The 24944-nt window shown below is 37.1% G+C and overlaps 2 protein-coding genes across 5 annotated transcripts in view; one reads left to right on the forward strand and one right to left on the reverse strand.

Annotated features, from left to right (window-relative positions):
- Nucleotides 1–17260, reverse strand: part of zc3h3 (zinc finger CCCH-type containing 3) — a 72020-nt gene extending 54760 nt beyond the window's left edge. The window contains exons 1-3 of the mRNA XM_039670096.2: nt 17140–17260; nt 14855–16322; nt 12677–12873 (exon numbers count right to left, since the gene is read on the reverse strand). Of these exons, the coding sequence (XP_039526030.2) occupies nt 12677–12873; nt 14855–16322; nt 17140–17185 (1711 nt within the window). The 5' untranslated portion in view covers nt 17186–17260. The remainder of the gene's footprint in view (nt 1–12676; nt 12874–14854; nt 16323–17139) is intronic.
- A 64-nt stretch (nt 17261–17324) lies between these two features.
- On the forward strand, nt 17325–24944 carry cyldl (cylindromatosis (turban tumor syndrome), like). Of its 4 annotated transcripts, none has more exons than XM_039670117.2 (15): nt 17325–17517; nt 18242–18359; nt 18477–18761; nt 19196–19277; nt 19417–19595; nt 19677–19827; nt 20038–20173; nt 20359–20463; nt 20597–20688; nt 20924–20990; nt 22463–22604; nt 22849–22957; nt 23075–23193; nt 23690–23915; nt 23995–24944. In XM_039670117.2, exons 1-15 carry the CDS (start codon nt 17501–17503, stop codon nt 24177–24179), a joined length of 2013 nt encoding a protein of 670 aa, XP_039526051.2. In that variant the 5' UTR covers nt 17325–17500; the 3' UTR covers nt 24180–24944. The 4 variants fall into 4 exon arrangements, with proteins under 4 accessions (XP_039526051.2, XP_039526037.2, XP_039526043.2 ...); XM_039670103.2 differs by having other exon boundaries at nt 17368–17517; nt 17782–18359; XM_039670109.2 differs by lacking the exon at nt 17325–17517 and having other exon boundaries at nt 17525–18359; nt 22466–22604.

Below are 24944 nucleotides of genomic sequence, written 5' to 3' on the forward strand. Positions count from 1 at the left end.
GTTAAACAAGCTCACAACACATTTCCCAGGATAACGCACACACACAGCTTGTGGTTTTAAATTTGAACAGCCACCTGTGAGGATGACTGAGATAGCTTGTTGGTGTAGTCTCTCTCTCTCTGTGTGTGTGCACGCAGGGTTTTACGGAGCTTACTTGGATAGGGCCTGTTGAGCCATGGAACTTGCATGCCAATCGTGACCAAGAGTCTCTAAGAGGTCTCAACGTACTTAACTGCTCCCCTGAGAGCAAAACAAAGATTGAGACCGAGTGAGAGTGAGGGGAGGCATAGAAAAGGGATGTGATGGAGCAAAACTTAGGACTGTGCAAAAGAAGACCATCACGAAGAAAAAAAGCGGAATTACAGACAGAAAACGGGCTGGGTCAGATACTTAGAACAGCAGGGAAAGAGAAAGGCGAATGAAGGGATGCCTGCATGGTTTGCTGGCTTACTTCTCAAGCCCAGAATAGAGTGTGAGCTCCGATGTCTGGGCCACTGGAAAGTTGAGAGTGATTAGGGTCGGGTTTCCCAGTTCACCCCTCCGTCATGGGCCGTGGGCCAGGTGGAGCGTACTGTGGGTTTGGGAGGCATGCGTGTACTCTAGCCACTCGATCGCTTTTCTGGCAGCTACAGCCAGCCAGTTAATTAGGATAATTTCATCACTCCGTCATAAAGAAGGAAAGATAGAGGGAGGAAGGGATAAAAATATATCATTAGCCCATGGACACAGAAGTTGATTCAAGCATATGGAAGGAGTTGAGAGTAACACAAGCTCCAGCTGAATTGAACTGTGGTTGCTTTATTGACATACCTTATTGATTGTTTAGATTTTTCTTTTTCTCAAACCATGTAATTCATATGTGCAGTGAAATGAAGCAATTCTAGAATATTCTTAGGGTCACAGGGTCAAGTTTGTTATCGTAAACAAGTCAATCACCCTCTTCACACACTACGGAATAGAAGTACATATAATATTTTGCATGACGCAACAAAATAGAGGGACACTACCATTAAAAAAATGGTGTCAGTAAGTTTTTTTTTTTTTTTTTTTTTTGATTTTCAGATAATGTTTTTGAAAGAAGTCACTTATTTACCAAGGCTGCATTTATTTGATCAAAAAATAACTGTCAAAACAATATTGTGAAATAATATTATCAAATAGTAACTTCTTTAAAATAAAATATATAATACTATACAGTATAATGAAACTATAAGAGTAGTGTGCAACAAAGAGTGCAATATAAACGTGTAAAAAAAGAGAAATCCATTATCAACTAGATATTAACTTTATAATTAATATTAACTATGTTCATATTTTCAGTTGGGGGGATTGGAGGGCTCGAAATGTCCCATTCAAACAGCAACTTACAGTGGCATATCGAAAACTGTTTGTATGAACGTGTAATGGCAGTCAAGTCTGTATTTTCTTACAGTAACTATAGTGACAGTGGCCAAAGTAATGTCAATTATGGCGACATCCATAAAACTGAAAAGTCTTGTCACTTTTTGACAAGGGTCCAAGTTATGAAGCTATAAAATCTTTAGGTATCATGAAAAATTGGGTCCTCCCTTCCAAATCGAGTCACCCCAAACTGTGAGTTAATGATTTTCCTAAGCATACAAATTAAATAGATTTTAAATATGCATAGCTTATTATATAATGCATACGGAAACAAATTAGTGCATAATAAAACCAATTTAAAGTAAATAATAATAGCCTATCAAGTTAAAAATTGAACATTTTTTTATTTAACCATAACTGCAATATCTGGACATTTAACACAATTACATTAAAGATAATTGAGAATATATGTAAAGTAAGTGTAAATGTGTGTATAAACGAAGCTGTAAGGCTAAACCCTTATCTGTATGCTATGCTAATATAAGCTAACTAATACAGATATAAATGGTCATTCTTAAGTAGTTGAAACAGCATTTATCATTACATGATTTTGTAGGAATTGTAATCAGATGCTTTTGAACCAATGTGATTGCTTGGGGTCCTAAAGGAGACCCAGTTTTAGGGGGGGCCAAATTTGTCACGTTTGGTTGTGAGTCCTGTAAATTTACAGCTGTGACTCATGAGTTTGGTTACAGAATGCGCCGTGTGGTTGTCACACCCACAATTGCTGAACTGTGTGTGAACTGTGAACCTAACCATATTAAGGACTCAAATACAGGACTATATTTTTGCAATTTAGTTTGGTCACTAGTGGCACCGAAATTGACACTTCAGAGTCACAGTTTAAGAGTCATAGCTTTAAGAGTCACATTTTCATGGGCTTGGGTTTGTAATTAGCAACTTGTGAAGTAACTTGGCAACTTGCAACTTGGACAGAATAAACAAGGCAGATCAAAGGCCAAAAACCGAGTGAGACTACATCAGTGAAGGTGGTGTAAATGGCTATACTTTGCCTGCAAGACCTGTAATTGACTGCGATGTGTTGAAACTGTTCTCGGATATGGTTACTAAAAATGATATGAACATATGCGGGCTCACATAACCACAGCCGAAAATATAAATGGATATTAATCAGTCTACTTAATTCTTACACTTCCTCTTCTTTCTTCATACACCTGTCTTTCATTAGTCAACTCTCATATTATTTAAATGAAATAGAGATTTTATTATAGATCTGAGATTTTATTATAGATCTGCAGAAAAAAAAGAATGTAGATATTAGGAGTCCATTATTAACCATCCTTTGCTATGAAATAAGGAAAACAAAAACCTCAAGACTGGAATACACTACACTTTTCAACAGATTTGAAACCACAAGGCTTCATACACTTTATAAATGGTTGACTTTCGAGTTGTTCCAAACATAACAAATCTATGCAGAAACTCAAATAAAACATCTCAAACATGCTTGATATCCTCCAACTGGATGCAATCACAGTCTGAGCAAAAAGTCTGTGTCCATTACACACTATGTGATTTTTTTTGTGTGCGAAAACGTTTGTCATCACTGACTGCCCAAAATCTGCAGACTAGGTCTGACTTTTAAGCAATTAGCATGTTTAGACTGAAAATCAAGAAGAAAATCTGGGCAAAAGTCAAGTTGAGTATTCCAGCCTTTTGTTGCATTGTTAATTTGAACAGAAACAAACAGTTTTATTATAATAACACTCATATTTTCGATGCTAAAACAATGGCCAATTTGTCAACTGACCAACTTTTCTTGTAAATTTCAACATGGTGTGACAACATACCAAAATAAAAAAAGAAAAATCATAGGTCAACTTTAAGAGTTTAACAGGTTGAGTAGAGGTTCAAGAAAATCATCAGAGCAAGTGAATGATGTGTTAACTAGACTCTTTTTCTGGAAGTACAACCCCTCTGTAAACATGACCTCTGTGGCTTCATCAGAAAGGAGTGCCGTACTGGTTTGAAGTGAGGCCAGAAGACTAGTCTTAAGCCCAAAGTAGAGACTTGGAAATCAATTTGCGCTCACAGTCAAAGGACTATACAAAGGAACGGAGAAAGAAGTATACCTGGGCCTTTAATCTCTAGGTCTTCTTTCTGACACCTACCATTAGAAGACCTCAAACCCCATTAGATTGACCCACTCCAATCCTATCCACTCCCAGAGAGGGCCAAAAAGCCTCATTATGGATGTGTTTGGCTGGCCTTAGACTGCAATTCCAATGTACCGTGATTATTATGGTAACACTTCACACCGTGTGGACAGATGAAGGGTGCATGGGAGGGACTGCTGAGATCAGATTACTGGAAAAGGGAAACTTAAAGGGCTTGGGCAAGAGGTAATATTATAACGTGCCATTTGTAGGAAACTTGCCATGGTCTTAAAAACAAATATTGTGCTACAAAAAGTACACTTAAATAACAGCAAAGGCGGAAGTTTAGTCAAAATATTAGTTCCAAAAGTTTGAAAATAAAACAATATATTTTCGTTACATATAATATTACATTACTATAATATGATATATTTTTTTATACAGCATCTGTCAAAAGATTGGATTACAATATTACAATTTGCACACACACACACACTTTGTTTTTAAATATATCATATTTTATAATATGTGTGTGGTATGGGCTACAATTTTATTTATATATATATGCATTTTATTATAAATTCTATTTAGCTTCTAATCATTAATATTATTATTGGTGATTACTGGCCCTGGTAATTTATATACAGCAATTAGTAATCATCACTACAGAAACTATGATGACAATCACATATGTCATCATAAGTAAAGCTATATTTGGACTGACACTTCACAAATAAATCATAAAAACAAGCATGCTTTAAGTCCCAAGAAACTGGACACATACCCACAGAGGCAGAAAATGGTGTGTATGTTCTTAAAAAATTACCAGGCATGTTCCTGTTTAAGGTTTCTGATTTATTCTGTCCCTTGGGTCACTGGAGACCCCTTGGGATACCAAGAAAACATTTACCCCCAAAACAGGGAAGGAAAGACTGTAAGCGCAGTGTCCCGTTTCACTGGAGTTTGGATTACACTTTTCATCGCTTAGACTTCAACTGCTGGCACAAACACTCAACAAATGATCTCACACACCAACCCTTTACCGCACAAACACAAAACCAGTTCCACTGTGACATTGTACACACACAGTTCGACAATAAACACAATTTCTATTTCTGTGTGTCCTTATACATTTCCCATGTAAGCTTATATTAGACGCTAGTCTCAAAGTTCCACTTAATCTGCAGGTGCTCACATGCAGTTTACACATAAGTGCAGAGAACGGGTGTGCCTGGCAGGTGGCTGTTAGTTGCGTTGCTGCCTGGGTGTGTCACGCAAGGCCGAACCGTGAGAAGCTTTAATTATGGCCAGCTGACAGTTTGACAAGAGAGCAGCCAGAGGCCTGGAGCCCCGCCACCACAGAGAGAAGCAAGGCACAAGAGCACTGGATAATGTCTCTCTACGTCTGTCAGTGACTGTACACGCATTACACACTGGGAATCCATGTCGAGCACAGAGGTCTTTTGGTTAAACAGTTTGAGGTTGATCCGTTGGTCCTTTGGTTGTATACTGGGTGTTGACTACATTCTGACCAAATGATTTGTAAACATCCATTTATATACAAAAGCTACCATGCTAAATATTTCCTGTGCTCTGATGCCCATTGCCAGAATAACATGCGGTCAACCAATTTCCTCCTCCTCATTTTTGAATATCTTCAAATATATGATTTATAATGAATTAATATCCACTGTTAATGACTTTTTGTGTATCTGCGCATGCCTAAAACAGTAATAATGTATGCGATGTCAATCAGCACAATATGCATTAAGGAAATTAATGTATGAAGTTTAACAAAAAAAAATCTAAAGAATAAATCAAATAGATCAATGAATGAATCAATCAAATATAGCATATGGACAGTGCTATTCAAAGTTTTGGGGGTTGCTTAAATATCTTTTAATAAAGTCTCTTGCTCACCAAAGCTGCATTTATTTAATAAAAAAAATAGTTAAAAACAGTAATGTGAAATGTTATCACAATTTAAAATATATATATATATATATATATATATATATATATATATATATATATATATATATATATATATATATATATATAAGATATATAAAATATAATATAATAAATATATATATATATATATATATATATATAAGAAATGAATTAATTGTAGCAATTAAAGACACATTAAATTGATCTTACTGATCCCCAACTTTTGAACAGTAATGTATGGTGGCGTTTGTGTTAAAGACTGACTGAGTCTACTGTTTGTCATTAATACAAACACATGCAGTCAGTTAAGTCTTAAGTTAATACAAACAACCGAAAAAGAAAAAAAAAAAAAAGAAAAAAAAATGGAAAACTACACATTAAGCTTGTAGTGTGTAAATACAACCTGTGTACTGAGAGCCAATACTGCACTTTTAGTGTTAATGTGTCAATGGTCTCAAAAATTGCCTCTCTAACTTAGTTGATGCAAAATCTTGGCCTGTGGGGATGACACCTGAATGTAGATGTAGAGAACATGGTGAAAGTTATTAGCAATTGTACCACCAAGAAGCAGACAGAGAAAAACTGACAACAGACAGCTGAGGGTCAGACAAGTTGAGATATACTGCTGAAAATCTGCGCACACACACTCACAATAGCTGTTAACAGGTGGTGGGTGGTCCTCCCAGAGACAGGCCTGTTGGATGCATTACGAGCAGGTTGGTGTGTGCGTGCAAGGACCCGTACAGAGCACAAATTTGAGTAGTTGGATGTTTATTCAGAGGACACTGGTGAAGGGGAGAGATTACAACCATTAAAGTGCAAGATGGCCCATCTGCTTGACATGCAGGGCCTGAGAAAGTGAGGTGGAATGAGCAGAATGTTCATCCCAGAGACTAAGGGTCGACGGTGAGCGAGTGCAAGCGTGACTGATGCAGATGATGAAACCACTGTGGCATTATGACATTTAGAGCAAATATCTCTCGAGTGACAGTTGAGAGAACTTAGGGCACTATGCAGGCACTCACAAATAACTATTTCTTTTGCACTCAGTCTCAGATTCATCCACCATTCACATAGTTCTGCTTCATTTCTCTATTCGCTTTCACCCTGTACACACACACAAAGTTGTTTCCATAAAACTGCAATGCAACCTCATATGCATGCATAGCTAACAGTATCCTACAAATACATCAGAGTTCCACAGTAGGTTTCCTGCTTTGCATCACAGCGCTAACCTGGGATCAGGAGGGCATGTGGATCAAGTAAACCAGGGCCGGCTGACACACATTTGTCATAAACAGAGTATGTATTACAGGACTGGAGCTGGGATGCTTACTCAATATGGTAGAGACACATGTAAGAACGGGAGGTGTGGGCGAGTTGGGAATGAGATCCAGCAGATGAGGGAGCAGCAGTGGTGTGAAAAAAAGTGGCAGAAACTAAAGGAAGTGTGAACTAGTGAGTGATGCAAAAAAGCAAACTAAAATAAACAAACAAACCACATAAGGAACGAACGCTTAAGGGCAAGTGGAGACTGACGCACTGGCTGTCACCTCTAAAATTTACTATCCGTGTATGGTTGCCAGCAGGGGGTTTAATTGGGCTGGGATAATGCAAAATGGCATTGTAGCGCTATAATGCTTTTAAAAAACTATATAAATAGTGGGGAGAGGGAGATTGGCTAATGGCTATCCATTCATACCCACCCACCCACTCACTCTCACTCACTCACTCACTCACTCACTCACTCACTCACTCACTCACTCACTCACTCACTCTATATTTATGGGTCTGTAAAATGTTACAAAACATTTCTATGTCAAATATTACAAATAAATGTGTATCTGCTGAAAATGAAGCTTTTACATCACATGAATCAATTACAATTTAAAATAAATTAAAATTGTTATATTAAATTAGATTTCACCCTATTACTGTTTTTACTGTATTTTTAATCAAATAAATGCAGCCCTGGTGAGCATAAGAGACTACTTTTAAAAATGTGCAATCATTTTATTTATTATTATTATTTTTTTTTTTTAATGGATCATGTGATAGCTTCCCATTAAGGTTCCCCCAATTGCAAAATCCTGGTTGTCAGGCATGTGCATGTTTTTTAAAGGTACAATGTGTAAACATTTTGAGTATCTATCAACAGAAATGCAATATGACATACATAACTATGTTTTAAGTGGTGTATAAAGAACTTTCTTAACAAACCATAATGTTTTTATTACCTTAGAACGAGACATTTATATCTACATAACCGCATGAATCCCCTTCTATGAAGGACGATCCCCTTCTATGAAGGAGGAGTTTTCAAAATCAGAGAAAAAAGCCTATTGTGCGTAGTAAATGATGTCTAGGGGGTGCGGAGGCACGCGCAATGTTATAATCATGTCATTTTTGCCACACGCACCTTTGGGCTTATGCGGACGCGCCGAGTTTAAAAAAGGCTTTACACTTTAACCAGTTCAGCCATAGTAACAGCTCATATTAGCTAAACTTTTACTACCCTGTTAGAAAAAAAAATATATCGTTGCATAGTTTCATGTGGTTCTTCTCCCTCGCTGTATTATGGGTTTGCTATGTGGGGAGAAATTTGCTGGTTACGTTTGTGAGACAATCAGCTGATTACTATTAAGGCCCTTGATCCTTACCTGACTATGGCTTTGTAAACTTTATCCATGATGTGGTTTCTAATGGACCGTGGTTCAGAAACAGTAACAATGTTACACACTCTTGGCTTACTCTGGCTATTCTCTGCTGTCTCAGATGACGATATGTTTGTCCCGTTTTAGCCACCGTAGCTTCTTCGAAAGGGAGGGGTGAGCAATGGGCTGAGCCCTTAGTGCAATTCGCAACCGAACTGCTAGATGTTGCTAAAAATCACACACTGCACCTTTAACATTGACTCTGAGTGTGCAGTTGTGGAATGAAGGGTAAAGCATTGTGTTAATCTATGGAAATTATTGTATTTGTCTATAAAGTGACAGAATGTAATGCATGAGGATAAAAATTGGGGCAACAAATAAATGAGACAGGATCAACATATACGCAAACACTTCGTAAAACATTCCGATCCTTTGCACTATACAATGAACATAATACATGAATGACCTGAACTTCTATAGATATCCCTTGCTTGTTGTAATAGGGAGGAATGAACACTGTGTAGGGACCCTGTGAATTAGGCTGCAGTTATGCATAGATTAAAATGCCTCTGCACACCTCCTCCAAATTGAAATGGTGTGATGTACATGATCGCAGATCATAAATCCTGCATTGCTCTTTTTTTACAGATAAATACAAAAACTAGGTAAAACCTAAAGGATTAAGGTTACCAGCCAATATTTAGGGGCTGTTTACATTTGCATGTGTTGCCACAGTCTGTATGCGTGTTAACTTTACGTGAGATGGTAAGGGACGGCACCAACAGAACGAGTGTAAAATGTCAGTGGGATCAGAGCTGTGAAAGACCGGACAAGTGATTTATGGGTAAATAAAAAGGTGCAAATTTTGTAATAGGACCCCTGTGGAGGTGGTCAGGGCTAAGGTGTACATATGGGTGCATTTGTGGAATTGCAGTAACGTGACTATGCGAATATGCATTTACGAGAATGTGTCCAACGATGTGTCCAAATAAATCATAACTTCGTAAACCTAAAATCGTAAACCTTCGATATCGATGCTTAAGCAGGTCAGCAAGTCTATGCACTGTATACCTGAGATTGCCACACTGCCCTCTGATTTACACATTAAAATCCCAATCATTTGCAAAGGAGATGTTAAAACTTTGACCTGAATAGTGTGTATTTGGGTGTGTGGAATGAAAGGGGTAGGGAGGAGGTGTTTTCATCCTACCAAATAAAGCCACAGCAACTCACCCTGAAGTTAATCGCTAAAACAGATGGAGAGGCTGCCTCCACAAACACACGAGGAGGAGATCTGAAGCCACCGTCAGATATGTACACCATATTGCGCATTACCCATATAACGCTCATTTAAAGTTTACAAAAAGTTTTTTTTTTTTTTAATTATTATTTGCTTTTATTTTATATTTTAATTGAGAAATTAAAAAAAAGAGAATAAATACTAAAATCAAGATCCTAGATTTTTTTCAGGCTGTCTATCACATCACATGATCCTTCTGCAAAAAAAAAAAAAAAAAAAAATCTAAAGCTGATATAATATGAAACAACTCTTAATATCAATGTTGAAATCCGTTGTTCTGCCTAATATTTTTGTAGAAACTGTGATAGTTTTGTTTTATAGAATTCTTTAATGAATTTGAAAGATAAAAAGAACAGCATTATTTCAAAATGGAAATATTTTGTAACATAATGTTTACTGATACTGTCTTACAGACCTTAACCTTTTGAATGGTAGTGTACACAAGTAAACGAAGAATTTCATGTATTAACATTTTTTATGTTATAGAAAAGTAGTACAACAATCTCAAAATGTCCATCCCACGTTTGTCAGTTAATCTAAATCACTTACATATCCTATGAACAAAATATTTATTAAGCTAACAAACACGTTTTGGTTGTTTAATTTAAAAAAATCTAATTTTTAAAAAAAAAGGAGGAGAAAGGAAAAAATGAAGAAACTGCTGTTTGTGATTGTGAAAAATGGTTTAGTACAATATGTAGCCACTAGGGATGTACCGAAAAGAAAATTCTGTGTCGAAACCGAAAATCCTGGACGAACTTAGCCAAAAAATGAAACTGACGTTTTTTTTTAGTAGCCGTTAATTTAAGCCATTAGTCGAATAATTTCACATCTTTATTAATTTAATTAAAATAGATTAAATTATATATATATATATATATATATATATATTCATATTTAATTAATGCTTCTATGTCTTGCAGTCAGCACACACTCCACACAAACAGTTGGATATGCGCCTAATAATAGCACACATTCATCTAGGTTAACGTTAGTGAGCAGTCACGTAAAGTTGTTACTATTTACATGTTTCAAATGATATGCCATTTTTGAGGTCGACAAATGATGAGTGTTTGTTTTCCTGTCAACATACTGTAATTACCATATGGCCCCGCCGTTAACGATCTGTGTATCACACTGCATGACTTCACTACTTCCTGTGGAATTTTTTTTTTTTTTTTTTTTTTTAATGTATCTTTGGAAGTGGTGCGACTTCCAAAGTTACCAAAAATGCTGCGCGTGGGGGCCGGGACATATTTTCAGCCTTTTTTCTCTTTCGCCCAAAAAACAAAAATGGCATTTTCGGCGGCCAAAATTTCAGTGCATCCCTGATAGTCACAGCAGACCATGGGTAGACTTTGTAACTAATATATGAAGCTGTTTTGTATACGGAGTGAAGACCAATCAGTGCACACCAAGTTGCCCTTATTTGTGTATGAACCCTCAAGAGTCCTCCTAAGCCAAAATTCTGTAGAGACGCTTCAGGCAGCTTCATTTCCTCCCTTCACCTTTTCTCCCTCCCTCTCATCTCCTCACTATTGTGTTCTGTCATTTATCTATTTTATGGGATTATCGAGGCGCTTCTCCCCTGCCCGCAATTCATTACGCTCCTAACTGCTCACTTAGGTTTATGCCCCTTTAAATCCCCCAACAGATAACCAACCAGCCTCGGTAAACAGATAGAGAGGGAGGGAGAGAGAGAGAGAGAGAGAGAGAGAGAGACTGGTGGGCACTCATCAGAGAAGGAATTAAGAGGTGTCACGCAGCAGTGGCCATGGCAGTGAGGAGAGGCAGTTAGTGGTGGTTTTTAACGCGGCTGCCCTCTTTCTCCTCATTAGTAATTCAATTTGCTCTTTATTAGCCACTCTTATCTCCTGCACAGAGTCCCTCTGGCTAACCCCTCCATCACCCACCCTGTCTTTCCCGCTCGCCCCTCTCTCTTCACATCCAACCAAAAAGACACATCACCTGGCTGTATCGGAACAAAACAAAACTTCCTATTTCAAGACCTTGTTGGCAATAGTAAGGCAGTGATACTGACACTAATGTGCAAAAACAGGCCGCAAGCGAATACAGTGAGATTGTCAGTTTGCCTTCATTGGGATGGGGTGGAGGGGGTGGAGTTGGCTGTAAAAACAGTGATTGCTTTCCATCAGGTTGGGCTTATATTCTCCAGTTCGTTAAAACAATCCAATTTGCAAAGGGATAATTACGCATTAGCTCCTTTTTATCTACTGAGCGAGAGCGCTGGCAGGGTTTGATAGTGTAGCCGTATACGGCGAGCCACTGCTGCAAATTACCCGCTATCGGCACATGTACACCATCACGGCCCGATTGGGCAATTAATTAACTCCTCCTATCCCCAACGGATACGAGCCATCACACTCAAACCTACTCCCTCTTAAACCAATCAGGCTGTTGAGATCATGCTGCCCTCTGTTGGTCAGACAATAGTCTTAATTCATGATATTCCCCATTTAGGGGATTTCAGACAAAAGAAAAACCTCTGCAGAGACTAAACATGGTCACATGTGTTAAACAGTTATAAAGTCTGTGAAAAGCCAGAAATGCTACCCGTGACCATCATATACTACGCAATTTTATTGCAAACTTTGTCAAATATAGAAAGCCCAAAATCTAAAAAATGGCTCTGTTGTTCGGAAAAATGTCCAGAATGCAAATCAGGACAAAAGTTGAGTAGTGTATTAAAAAATTGCATAAGTTGTGAGAACAATAAAAGGGTAAGCGATGCCTGGTATATTCATTTGGATATATTAAACTAGCCTAATTAAAATAACAAATTAGAAGAAGAAAAAACATGGGAAAACGTGTTACATTCTAGGGTCAGGCTGCGATATGAGGACACTCTGTGTCCCACTGATAGACAGTGCAGGCTGTGACTAAGATTGATGACTAAGTCTCTAAGATTGACAGGAAGTAGCAAAGATTTCCATGATATCATCTACATTAGGACTTTATTTTCACACCAGTACTCCCCAGTGTACAGTTCATCTAAGCTGAAGGTTTGTGTTTCCATGGGTACCTAAAGCCCATCTCAAACCCTCTCAGAGGAGTATAAACAAAGCGGCGATAATTAATTTTCCAGAGATTGTTTTCGTTAATTACTAATTAAGCCTATTAGTCACAGAGGGGGTAAAAACAATCTGTTCCTATAAAAAGGCAGAGGTAAAGTTGCATTGCATTTTGAGAGTTGCAAAGCATTTTGTGAATGTGCAGTCATTGTAACTGACCTGATCTGGAGGTCCCTAATGAGGTGGCGGTGAGAGAAAGGCGGCGGAGCTTGTGTCTGCCAAATGAAACCAGAACTTTGGGCTGTGCTCGCCTGGCATTGGTTGGAGACTTCACCTGAGCATGTGTCCGTCTCCACAAAGAATATCGGCTCCTGATAGTCTGCACAATAGGGCTGTATCTTCTCTCTAAAGAGGGACTGCATATAGACAAACATGCATTAAATACTGTAAAAAGTGATTTTTATTATGTCATAAAAGTAAAAAAAAATAAAAAATAAGAGTATGGTTAGTTTGTTCAACTGAAGTGCTGCCATCTAGAGGACATTAAGAACAATACTGCTACCAGCTGTGACATTTGCAAATAATAATCATTTTAGACTTTAAAGGGATCATATAATACTGTAAAGTTTCAGCACTTTTTGATAAAATATGCTGCAAATTGTTTCTAAGTTTAGAATTAGTAAAAAGAAAATGTAATCATAGAGAATACTCACAAAGACTCACACAGCCTATGAAATATTTATATATTTCATTTTTATATTATATATAAGGTTCTTCAATTTTATAGTTAAAGTAAATAAAGTTTTAATAACAGTGTAAAATAATTGTTCATACTGTACATTGCAATGGTGTAATGTCTAAATGTATAGGTATGTAGCATTTAAAACAATTGATTTTATTTTTGTTAAGCATTTTACTTTTCATTAATTTAGTCAAATAGTATAACATTTTTTACATCAGTCATTTAGCAGATATAGGCCATTACATGAAAATAATTATCTGTATATATTATCAGGCCGCCAAAAATTTCTAAAATGATTCATAACATCCCACATCCAATAATCTTAAAGGGCGATTCACACTGCACCAACAGATTCTGACAAACGCAGACAATCACCAGATAATAATATTATACAATTTCTCAGGGTATGTTTACATAACAATGATGTAGGCTAGGCTACTAAAACAGAAAAAGGTTTCCTTTGCGTTTTTGCGCATACAGACAACAATGTTGTCAAAACGAACCCCGTTCACACAGATCCGCAAAAAAAATGACTAAAAACAATGTATTATTCATGCCAGGCCAGCAGTTGGCGATGTCACTTTGTAATGAAACACTATGCACCAATAGACCTTATATAGCCCCACCCCTTTTTAGCTCTGCGCTCGTTGTCTTTCGTCTTCCGGTCTGTATTTTCGCAGTGATCTTGCATATTTATGAATGAATGGCTTGTTTTTACTGACATTTGTTAAGACATCTGCTTTAAACATTATTACAATCCTCATGATAACTTTTGTTAACTTTACAATAAGTAAAGTAGCAGCTAATTACTACTGGACAGCAATGTCATAGGCCCCGTCCACACTACTGCTTTTTCGTTTAAAAACGGAGAATTAAAACGAATTCGATCTCAGTCCACACCAGCATTTTATCTGCATCCGTCCACATTAAAATGACTGAAAACGCGGATCACGTGACCATTCACCAACACTGGGCATGCGCATGCCGGTGTAAACAGGGAATGACGAATCAGGGAAGGATACGATAACACCCAATCATGGAGCCAAGCGTCAGCCCCTGCGTCAGCGTTTCTGAAGTCCTACGTTTTGTCCCGTCTACATTAAAACGCCCTCCAGCGATTCAAAACGCAAAACGGAGCTGCAGCGTTTCTAAACTTCTCCGTTTTAGGTCTTCGTTTTTTTCCCGTTTTAGTCTGGACGGGAGGTGCAAACATAGCAAAAGGTCTTTAAACGAAAACACAGTAGTGTGGATGGGGCCATAGAGATATAGCCTACAGAGGTCCAAAGACAATATTGTAAAGATGGCTATGCGCTTGTTTCTCTGGCTCATAAGGTCAATAGAATGAGCATGTAATATGCTTGTGAATGAAATTCACTTTTCTGTTTTCACAAAATCGCAATTTTAAGGAAACTGTATAATTTTTTTCTTAAGCTTGTGTTTTCAGGCCCCAGAACTGTCATGTTAATGAATGGCCAAATGCATAAAAAGTTTTGGGTTTTTAGTTAAAAATGCTGTAGTGTAAACGCCGCCACAGATATTTCACAACACGACAAACAGCAAAAACACCGACAATGACAAGTGTAAAACACTGATCCAACAAAACCAGATTAAGTGTCTGTGGGTGTAGTGTAAACTGGCTGTAAAGCAGAACTCACTTGCTAACAGATTTTCTGATGATCTTGGTTTGGCTCCTGAGCTTGAAGGCACCAGGTGACAGTGGAGTGGTAGTGGGGTAAATTCGGGCTAAGCTTGAGGACACAGCAGATCCTTTTTCCCCCTTTTGAGCATTCTTATTAGAGGTCCATCGATACACTGTGCTCTTATGGGTTGTCCTAGAAGTTGAGCTAGACGCATTTGCTGTCGCATTTTGTCCAGCCGCCTTCCAGCGATAGCGACTAGTATGTGCAGCATGGGATGTGGTAGCACTAGCTCTAGATTTTTTGGATGAATTTGTCGAGGTTGTGCCGTATCTCTTTTCTTTTTTGTGTCCCTCCAGTCCACCTTGAGAGGTTCTTACAGGGATTTTAAGAGATTTGGGCGAAAGAGGCTTGCGTAGCATTTTCGTTGAGGTGTTTGCTTTTCCAGCTGTTGACAAGGAACAAGATGAAGACACCCATGTGTACTTTGAGGTCTTAGGAGCTCCAAGGGAAAGAGACAGAGGCTTGCGAGACACCCTCTTGTTGGAACTGGAGACTCTTCTGACAGTGGCTGTCCCAGGAGAGGATTCAGGGGCTGGGGAGAGAGAATTCACTGGCTTAGGTGTACTTTTTATGTTTACCATTTCTTGGTTTTTCACCCAAGTAAAACGAGATCTCTTATGGCATGGCGATGCTATACATTTCTGAGTTGAGTCTGGCTTAAGCTGTAACTTTGTGGGACTCAGGGTAGCCTGAGACTGAAGGTTAGAAGTAGAAGAAGCCATAGACAAATCTTTATTAGCTGATGGCAATACGACAGTCCTATTGGATATGGCAGCAGTAGGGAGGTGTGGTTTGACTTGAAGTTGAGCTGGAAGTTTAACAGTTGAAGGGATAGAGGGACTCTTCACAGCTGAGGATGATTTCAAAGTGGGTTTTATCTTCCTTTCAGGAACTGATGATGGAGTAGAGTCAGTTAGTTCATTGGTAGATGGACAGCCATGATTGGTTTTTCCTGTTGCAGATATAAGCACAGTCCTTTTCGCACTGGCGTCACTTTTCCTCTCCTTTGAAGTTTCACTTTGGACATTTGAAATCCCTGAATATGTCGAAGATATACTTTTTGTTTGTTCAGTTGTCAACTTTTTAAATGAAACACTGTTATTCCCAACAAGTCCAACATCATCCCCAGTAGCAGTGGCTCCAGATGTAGCAGTGCATTGAGGATCCTGATTCAGGTGGTCCAGAGCTGGTTGACACTCCTGACTCCCAACAGCCCTGTTTGTCTTGTTGTTGAGGGAGTATGTTTTCCTCCAGCTGCCAGAAGAACGAGGCACATACGGCTGTGGCATTGATGAACATGACTGTGTGTAATGTGAGGCATGACCCTGACTCTGGCCCCTCCTTGAACCATGCCTGCCATTATCCCACTGGGCAGAGCTTGAGGGAATGTCACCGTGAGTACTTTTATAGTCATTAATGAGGTCTGCAAAGTCAAGAAGTGGTATGAAATTAGATAGCATTCAAAGTCATGAGATTAAAAAGGAGTCAGATAAACTTATTATTTCTGGAATAGATTTTTTCAGTGGCATCTTTCCATTTTAAAATGGCCAGTTTTGTAAACTATTAATTTATTTTAAATACTTTAAATACTAAAAACTTGAAATTCAAAGAGTTAGAATTCAACTCTTTGAAATAATATAGATAACTACAAAATCAAATGCAGAGTATATCATTAAACCGAAATTTAAGAATATATGCACACATCATAAAACATTAAACCCTCTGCTAGAATATATTGGATTAATTTTATTTAATCTGCCTTACATGTCACAATACATTTTTATATAACTGTGGTTTCATTCAAAAGCCACCAAAAAAGCAATGTGACAGCAGTCTGAAGTAAACCTAACGTTATATAAAATAGAATATTATTAAACATACCAAATGTTAATGACAGATAAGCAAATATAGACATTCATCATATCTTTAAAGGGGATTTAACTTCACTTTCTGCCTTTGTCCTGTATATTTCTGAACCTGATCTACTGCAAGCAGCAAATAACTACCAACAGTGAGGAACATAAATATTAGTATGGAAAAGAAAAACATAAACATCTTAAAAGGTGTTGTATAACGTTACATGGTTGTTTTAGCTTTAGTGAAAACCCGTTAGGTCAACCACACTGTTACTGAAACCTCCTGTACATGCGGCTAATAACGAACGTAGAGTTTGGGGAAATGCTGAAACCACTGTTAAATTACGCTAGAAGAGCGATATATAAATAAAATATCACACTTACTTTGTAGCTCCTCTATTTCTCTCTTTAGCGCTTCACGTTCAGCCATCTTCACGCCAAAACAAGGCTGTCATAAAACTGCGACGACGCCTTTGATTACGTTGAGAAACAACATCCAATCACAACACGCCTGTAAAGGGATGACTCTTTAGTTTAGTTTTGCTTTGAGCTCTAAACTGCGCCTGGTTGTAAGAAACTTTACAGACCGACGTCAACAGAGTAGTTTCATTTAGACTTAAACTTCCGACAATCACATCATTATTCTAGAAACCTTTTAGGTGTATTTCTTATTTGAAAGAAGATTTATAGTTTTTTTTTTTTTTTTTTACGAGATTATTTTTTGGAAACAGAAATCGAAAGTACTATGTTTGACATCGTTAGGTAAGTGATGCGCATATAATAAGCTCGAATGTTTGTTCAATTTAATTGGGAATTTTTAATTTAATGATTTCGCTTCAGAGTAGCTAGTTCATCTATTTAAAAAGTTAGTTTCATCAGCCATACCAGATCAATATATATATCAATGAACTATTAACAAACAAAACGCACTATCTCTAACTGTTTTGCTGGAAGTGTCTAACGTTACACAACTCTTTCGTCTACCGGCGCAGTTGTTTTAAATGACTAACTTTTGTTAACTTGGAGGTATCTGAATGACGTTCCTCTACGGGAAAAATAAGCTTTGCTCGAAGTGAGCAAATAACTGAAGACTCCAGTGCTAGACCCTTGCCCATTAAGGAAACACTGGTGTCAACCTGATCTGTCATACTTCAGTTTTCCGAGTGACATAAGATATGGCTTCAGCCGACAAGAATATATACTTCATTGTAATTGCAAAACCGTCAATGGGGTTCATAGAAGCTGGTGAAATATGCTTCATTGATAAGGATCTACATGCGGAATGGAAAAAGGGAAACAACACAAACCCTTTACCTGTATCTTGTATGGGCAAAGCAATGCATACAGACATTGATATACTCCTACTGAGACCATTGTCACTCAGATCAGCAGAATTTCTGCTGGCTCTTGAGTCCAATAAAGAGCGAATGGTTGCACTAAGCGATCCTAAGGCTTTAGAGGAGGCTTCAAATCTGTCCTTTAACAGTCAGGTTTACGTGGAGTATAAAGGGAAATGGCTCAAAGGTGTAATTCGATACATTGGAAATATCAATTCTTGTATCTTTGGACATATTACAGGAGTCTTCTTTGGGGTGGAACTGCTGGTGAGTAGTTTGTGTATGTGAGTAAGAATGGTAGTTGTGTTAAAGAAGTTGAGCAATGCAAATGAGCTTAATCTACTGAGGGTAATATGAATGTCCTATATTCTTTTCTGTTCTTAGGGTGAAGATACAGGGAAAGGTCAAAATGATGGTTCCTTCCTCCGCAAGACCTACTTCACATGTCCTCAAAACTCAGGCATTTTTGCCCCTTTTACAAGAATCAAACCAGTGGATCATAAACCTTTAGCATCACCATTATCTACTCATTCTTCCCCAGTCATGGCATCTACTGAGCCTCTTAATGTTGGAGACAGAGTAACCTTTTTTGGTGACAAAAATGCACACCATGGTATGGTTATGGATATAAAGGACAGCCCAGATGGTAAAATGGTTCTTATATCTACCGTGAGTACTGACTTCTCATTAGAGTGATCCAAATTAATAGTTTGCCCAAAAATAAATAGTTTACTTACTGTGGTTCTTACTGTGGAAATTTTGAAGAATTTCACACATGAGGGTGATAAAATGACAACAGAAATGTTATATTTGAGTGAAATATTTCTGTAACACTCTCTTTGAACACTTTCCTTAGTGCTGAAGATAAAACTCAGACTTGGATATACTTTATTAATCCCATGAGGGAAATTTTGAGATGTAACAGCTGCATAAATTTACTAACAACAGGTCAACTAAATTTAAATTAAAAGAATATTACAGATCTGCATCAAAACACTGATTATTAAATAAAGATGTTTACATAAGAAAAACAATGCCATACAAAGATGAGTTTTAATATAATAAAAGGTCAAAATGATTTCCTAAAACTTTCCTCTTCTTAGGATAAAGATGAAGAGGGGAAGCAAGGAGGAGAGCTGTTAGTCCCATTGGATTGTGTAATTAAAGAGGAGCTGTTAAATAAAGGTAACATAAGTATATGTCGCCACATGTACTTATAACACAAGTATTAGGACATAGGCATGCATGAACACTATTTTTTATCCTTTCAATATAAATGAGTTAGTTTCTTAAAATACTTCTGCTTTTGTTTATTTGTGATCAGATGAAACTGAAAAAATGGACACTTCTCAAAGCCCAGACATGGGGGGTGTTCCTCATTCTGAAGAAATTTCTGTTGGCTCCCTAGTGCAGTTTATTGTAGGGAAAAAAATAGCTTATGGAATTGTCCGCTGGATTGGATTTTTACCTGGTTATCCTGAGAAGAGTGTTTTGCTGGAAGTGGTAGGCAATAATATACTTTATCACTTTTCATCAGCCAGCCAATTGTTGAATTCTTTTAAAAATCTATGTATTTGTTCTTAGGAGGAAGGCAAGGGAGTGAGTGATGGAACATATAAAGGAAAACAATACTTTAAATGTCCTCCTCAAAGTGGTATATTTGTGAAACTGTCAACTTGTCGGCCTGATGATCGTTTCTCTGATGCAAAGGAGAAGGGTTTTAATGGAAACTCTGGTAAGACCTGGTTATCTAATGAGTTCTCACCTAGATTTTTTGACATAACAACGTACCTGAAACGTGTGTGTCAGGTGTTTAGCAGTAGACACTGAAACATTTTCAAGGACTGCACTGGTAGATTATGCCCACAATATGTCATCACATGCTGTAGTGCAACTTATGGAACTGTACTTTTGTGCCTCATTCTTTATTTTTTCTATCTAACAGATAAAACATCTGCATATGTGGATGAGGAGAATGTACCACCTATTAGTACAGAAGATGTGCCAAAGCGATTGATTGGTCAGATGAAGGGCATTCAGGGTCACTGCAACTCCTGTTATATGGACTCTGCCCTGTTCAGGTTAGAACTTATAGACCCTTGGTTGAAGATGAAAGAGTTATACACTTTGGTGATTACATGAAAATGTAATGTTTTTTTACAGAAAACCTTTTAATGAATGTAGTGTTATTCAGTGTGATTTGAATTGCGCCATTAACAATTACAAAAGTAAAATGAACATCAACATTTTCTTTTTTTTCATCCAGTGTGTTTTCCTGTTCATCAGTTCTGGATTCTCTGCTTTTTAAGTCTACACAAGATCAAAAAATTCAAAACATCCTACTGAAAAACATTGTCAATCCTCTCCGCAAGTGAGATTTCAGCTTTGTATTGAATTTTTTATTTTATTTTTTGTAAAATTGAAATTTGAAAGAAGTTTCAGTCACAGGCACATATATACATATGGGAGAGCTCGAATAACCACATATTCTCTCATATTTACAGGCATGGTTTTGTACCAGACTGCAGTGTGATGAATCTTCGGAAGCAATTACAAAATCGGGAACGCTGCCCCACTTACACCACAGATGAGAAGGGTACGCTTTCTTCTTGATGTCATAGCCGCATTCAGCTTTGTTAACTATGTCAGATTTCAAACAGAATATTGAAGGAAAATGTCCAACTTTACATTTCTCTGCAAGTCATCAAAACATAGATCCAAAATATTACACAGCTGTTTGCACAAATTATTTATATCTCATTATCTATAAAAGATCTCTTGGCTGTTTCATGGAATTGGACTAAGCATAGTGTTTTTCTTGATGTGTACAGATCCTGAAGAGTTCCTCTCTCTCATCATGCAAGAGATTCTCTCTCTAGATCCACCACTTAAACTCTGGTGGGGCACTTTTTCATTGATTTTATTGTATTTTTCAGTAGGGAATAGGGACGGGAATCTTAAGGAATTTAGCTATTCTGCTTCCTTCATGATTTTATTAACTTTTCTTTGTACTTTTTGAGGTAGTGCCAAATAAATAGTCCCAACTCTTTTATTTTTATAAACACTACTAAACAAAAAAGAATTGGTAATATTTTAAGGCCTATTTACACCTGTTCACTTAATGTGTTTTCTCTGATCAGGTTTTACCAATGGAAAGTAATGGAAAATGAACAGTTTTAAGCTATCTGATCAATAAAAACACATGAAGTGACCAAGGCTAAATATGCCCTTAAAGGGTGAGTTCACCGAAAAATGAAAATTACCCCATAATTTACTCACCCGTGATATCAAAAATCCCCTTTTACCTGGTGATGTTCAGATGAATAGGACTTTCTTCTTTCAGCCAAACACCATTGGAGTTCATTCACTCCCATTATAAAGCTTGGAAGAGCCAGAATATTTTTTAATGTAACTCTGATTGTGTTTGGCAGAAAGAAAAAAAGTCATATACATCTAGGATGACTTGAGGGTGAGTAAATTGTCGGATAATTTTAATTTTTGGGTGAACTCACCCATTCAGTATCAATATATGGTTACATTTTATGTTAAAGTGTCATTGTTACAGTGTAATTATACATTTAAGTAATTAATAATATTAATTAATAACATGTACTACTTACTGTAGGGTTAGGCAACCTGACATCATGACTTTTGCGTAAACATACACGCAGATTTCAAGTCAAGTGGCGTGTTATCTGTAGGCATTTTGAGCTATTTTTGCCACGTGTATCCGCATGTATGCCTACGCCATTAATGTCCGAGTGATTCCTCGTGTATGTACACGCCGTTAAATGTCCGAGCGAAATGAAGCAAAATGTAGATCTACTGGGGAGCGATATTTTTTTTTCCTAGGGTGGTAGCGGAACACTCATAAATGCTATTAACCCCAGTGATGGGTAGGTTTAGTTATTTATATACAGTAATAACGTTAAGTCAACGGCGTTCATAAACACGCTGAAAAGCGATTATGTGTGTTGATAGCATGCCAAAAATGGAAATACGAATTGGCGTGTCATACACATGCAATTTCATGAGATCGGTCTGGGTTAGGGTAGCATTGAGATTTGGTTGAGGGTTAGTTGCATTATGCATAATTACTGTTATTACTATGGTAAGTACATGTAATATATCTAACAAGTAAACTGTGTTACCCAATATATTATTACACCAAATCTCTGTTCCTATTGTGTCACCTTTAACTACCCATTGAAAACAATATTTCAGTGTGCGTATAAACCGTTTCTTGTTTCCTACTCATTTTTAGATTAGTAGATCACTTCTGCAAAATATGTATTGGCAAGAGAATGCCTTCTAGTTTATACAAGATTATGTTTTCATATATTTGTATGTATCACTTAATCTGCCTTCAGCAGCCAATCAGAAAGTGGACATAAAGAGCAAAGCTGTTACTACTACCAAATCTTTATGGATTACAACCACCATTTAGTCCTGCCTACAGTTCAACAGCTACTGGAACATTCGTTTTTCAGCAACAGTCTGAAACTAGCCGAGGTATCATTCGTCTCTTTGCATGTTTTTTGTTTGAGATTCTGCTTTCAGTTCTATATTTGTCCTATTTTGCTTGGACATTCAGTGCATGACCTGCAGATGGTACTGTTTCTCTCTGCGTAAATATCTCTGGTGTGACCCAAATGGATAGACAACTTGTATGTGTTTTTCTCGATGTCTCATTGAAATGGATCTACAATCTAGATTTATAAGTTATTATATGTTCAAACTGTTATTATTCCTCCAGGTGCCTGCCTGTCTGATTCTTACCATGCCTCGCTCAGGGAAGAGCTTCAAAATGTTTCCAAAAATCATTCCTTCTACAGAACTGGACATCACAGGTCTTCTCGCTGATGGTAACTTGTCTTAAATGTCTGTCAAATGAATGTCTCGTGGCTTTCCTGTTAATATATTTCCTGGGTTTTCTTTTACAAGACATTTGAGGTGTGTGTTAATGTACATTTGTCCTTTAGGTCCTCAGCCGTGTGTGTTGTGTGGTCAGCTAGCAAATGAAGAATGTGCTGAGTGCTTCAGAGACACATTGTTTAGTGATACAGGATTCAAATATTTCTGTTTGAAATGTTCCACTCAGGTAAGGTGTTAAATAAACATTCAGCATTTATCTGAATATTCTTTACCATTTATATATATATATATATATATATATATGAAGAGTTCAGATGCAAAAGCCTCTAAATGCCATATGAAATTTTCTCCTTTAATGATGATTTTTGTCAAACTTGTATATTTAATTTCAGTAATTTCACTTAAATAACAATTAATAGGTAATTATCATTGCCATTTAAGTGAAATCACTGAACTTAAATATACAAGCTTGATAAAAATGATCATTCTAGAAGAAAATTTCAAATGGCACTTAGAGGCTTTTGCATCTGAACTCTTCATATATATATATATATATATATATATATATATATATATATATATATATATATATATATATGTTAAAAGGTACCGTTAAAACCACATTTAAGCATGCAACTTGACCTGTAAATTTCACAATAAATATTTGTTTCTACTTTTTATTGCAACATAATCATAAACTATCTTGGAATTGATTTATGTAGGTTCACTCTCACAAGCAGCGTCGATGCCACAAAACTAGAAGCCTGCATCTTCCTCAGGGCTTCTCTTACTCACAGAGTTCAGGGACTGATTCACGCACTCCTCCACGAGAGAAACTAGAGCTGTTTGCTGTGCTGTGCATTGAGACCAGCCACTACGTTTCTTTCGTCAAATACGGACCTCGGGATACTGACTGGATCTTCTTTGATAGTATGGCTGACCGCGTTGGTAAGTGAATGTGTGCTTGGACTGAATTCAATACATTTGGTGAGTATGCACGTTAGATCACAAACTTATCTGTTTGTAGGTGAAAGCAATGGCTATAACATTCCAGAAGTGCGGGCATGTCCAGAGGTTGGCCAGTACCTACATATGTCACTGGCTCAGCTGGCAAATAAAGTGCCTCGAGAGATGGAAGGTGTGGCAAAGCGACTCTTTTGTGACGGTTACATGTACCTTTATCAGAGCAAGAGCATGTCTCTGTATCGATGATTGAATCAACACGTATACATCAATAAATGAGAATCATACTACTAATGACTAGGTCTGCTTGGTAATGGATTCTAATAATAATATGTTATATTCAAGGAAATTCATGAAACTATTGCTTCTGCTCCATATTTGAGCATTTATCAGTCAAATATTTCTGCTTTCTATCAAATTAGTTTCCCATATGGCATTGCCTGGGTTGGTGGTACATACTGTTTAAACATGCTGGATTAGCATGATGCAGTTGATATCTTTTAAGTAATTTGGAGTTGGAAAAAAAGAAGAATGCAATTCTCAAAGTGCCTTAGTAATACAATCATTTTCTACTCTCCAAAATCTTACAAAAAAAATTATTTTATTTTCAAATGTGTATTTCTATAACTGTGAGCAGACCTACTGTAGCTTGCTGCCTAATTCTCGTAAATAGAAAACAGGGTCAAGATATTTTTGTTTATATTGAATACTGACAAGATAAAGAGTTTATTTCTATAAAATGTTGATGACTTAATAAACGTGGATTGATCTTAATTTTCAAGTGTTAATGGTTTTTGAAGTCCATTCTGTATAAAGATTTTGGCTACTGAATGACATTGTGAGCCATATGGTTTGTAATCACAGTGTCATAAATTATCTGTTATATCTGAATATTTTGATTTATTTTGTTAGATATCCATTCATTATACATATGTTTTCCTGTGTTTATCTACTGTATATGATTCTATGAAAAATATCAACCAATTAAATAAATATATCTCGATATCTCCCTCA

Source organism: Pimephales promelas, chromosome 8 (genome assembly GCF_988280905.1).
Source record: "Pimephales promelas chromosome 8, fPimPro1.hap1.1, whole genome shotgun sequence".
Lineage (NCBI taxonomy): Eukaryota > Metazoa > Chordata > Actinopteri > Cypriniformes > Leuciscidae > Pimephales > Pimephales promelas.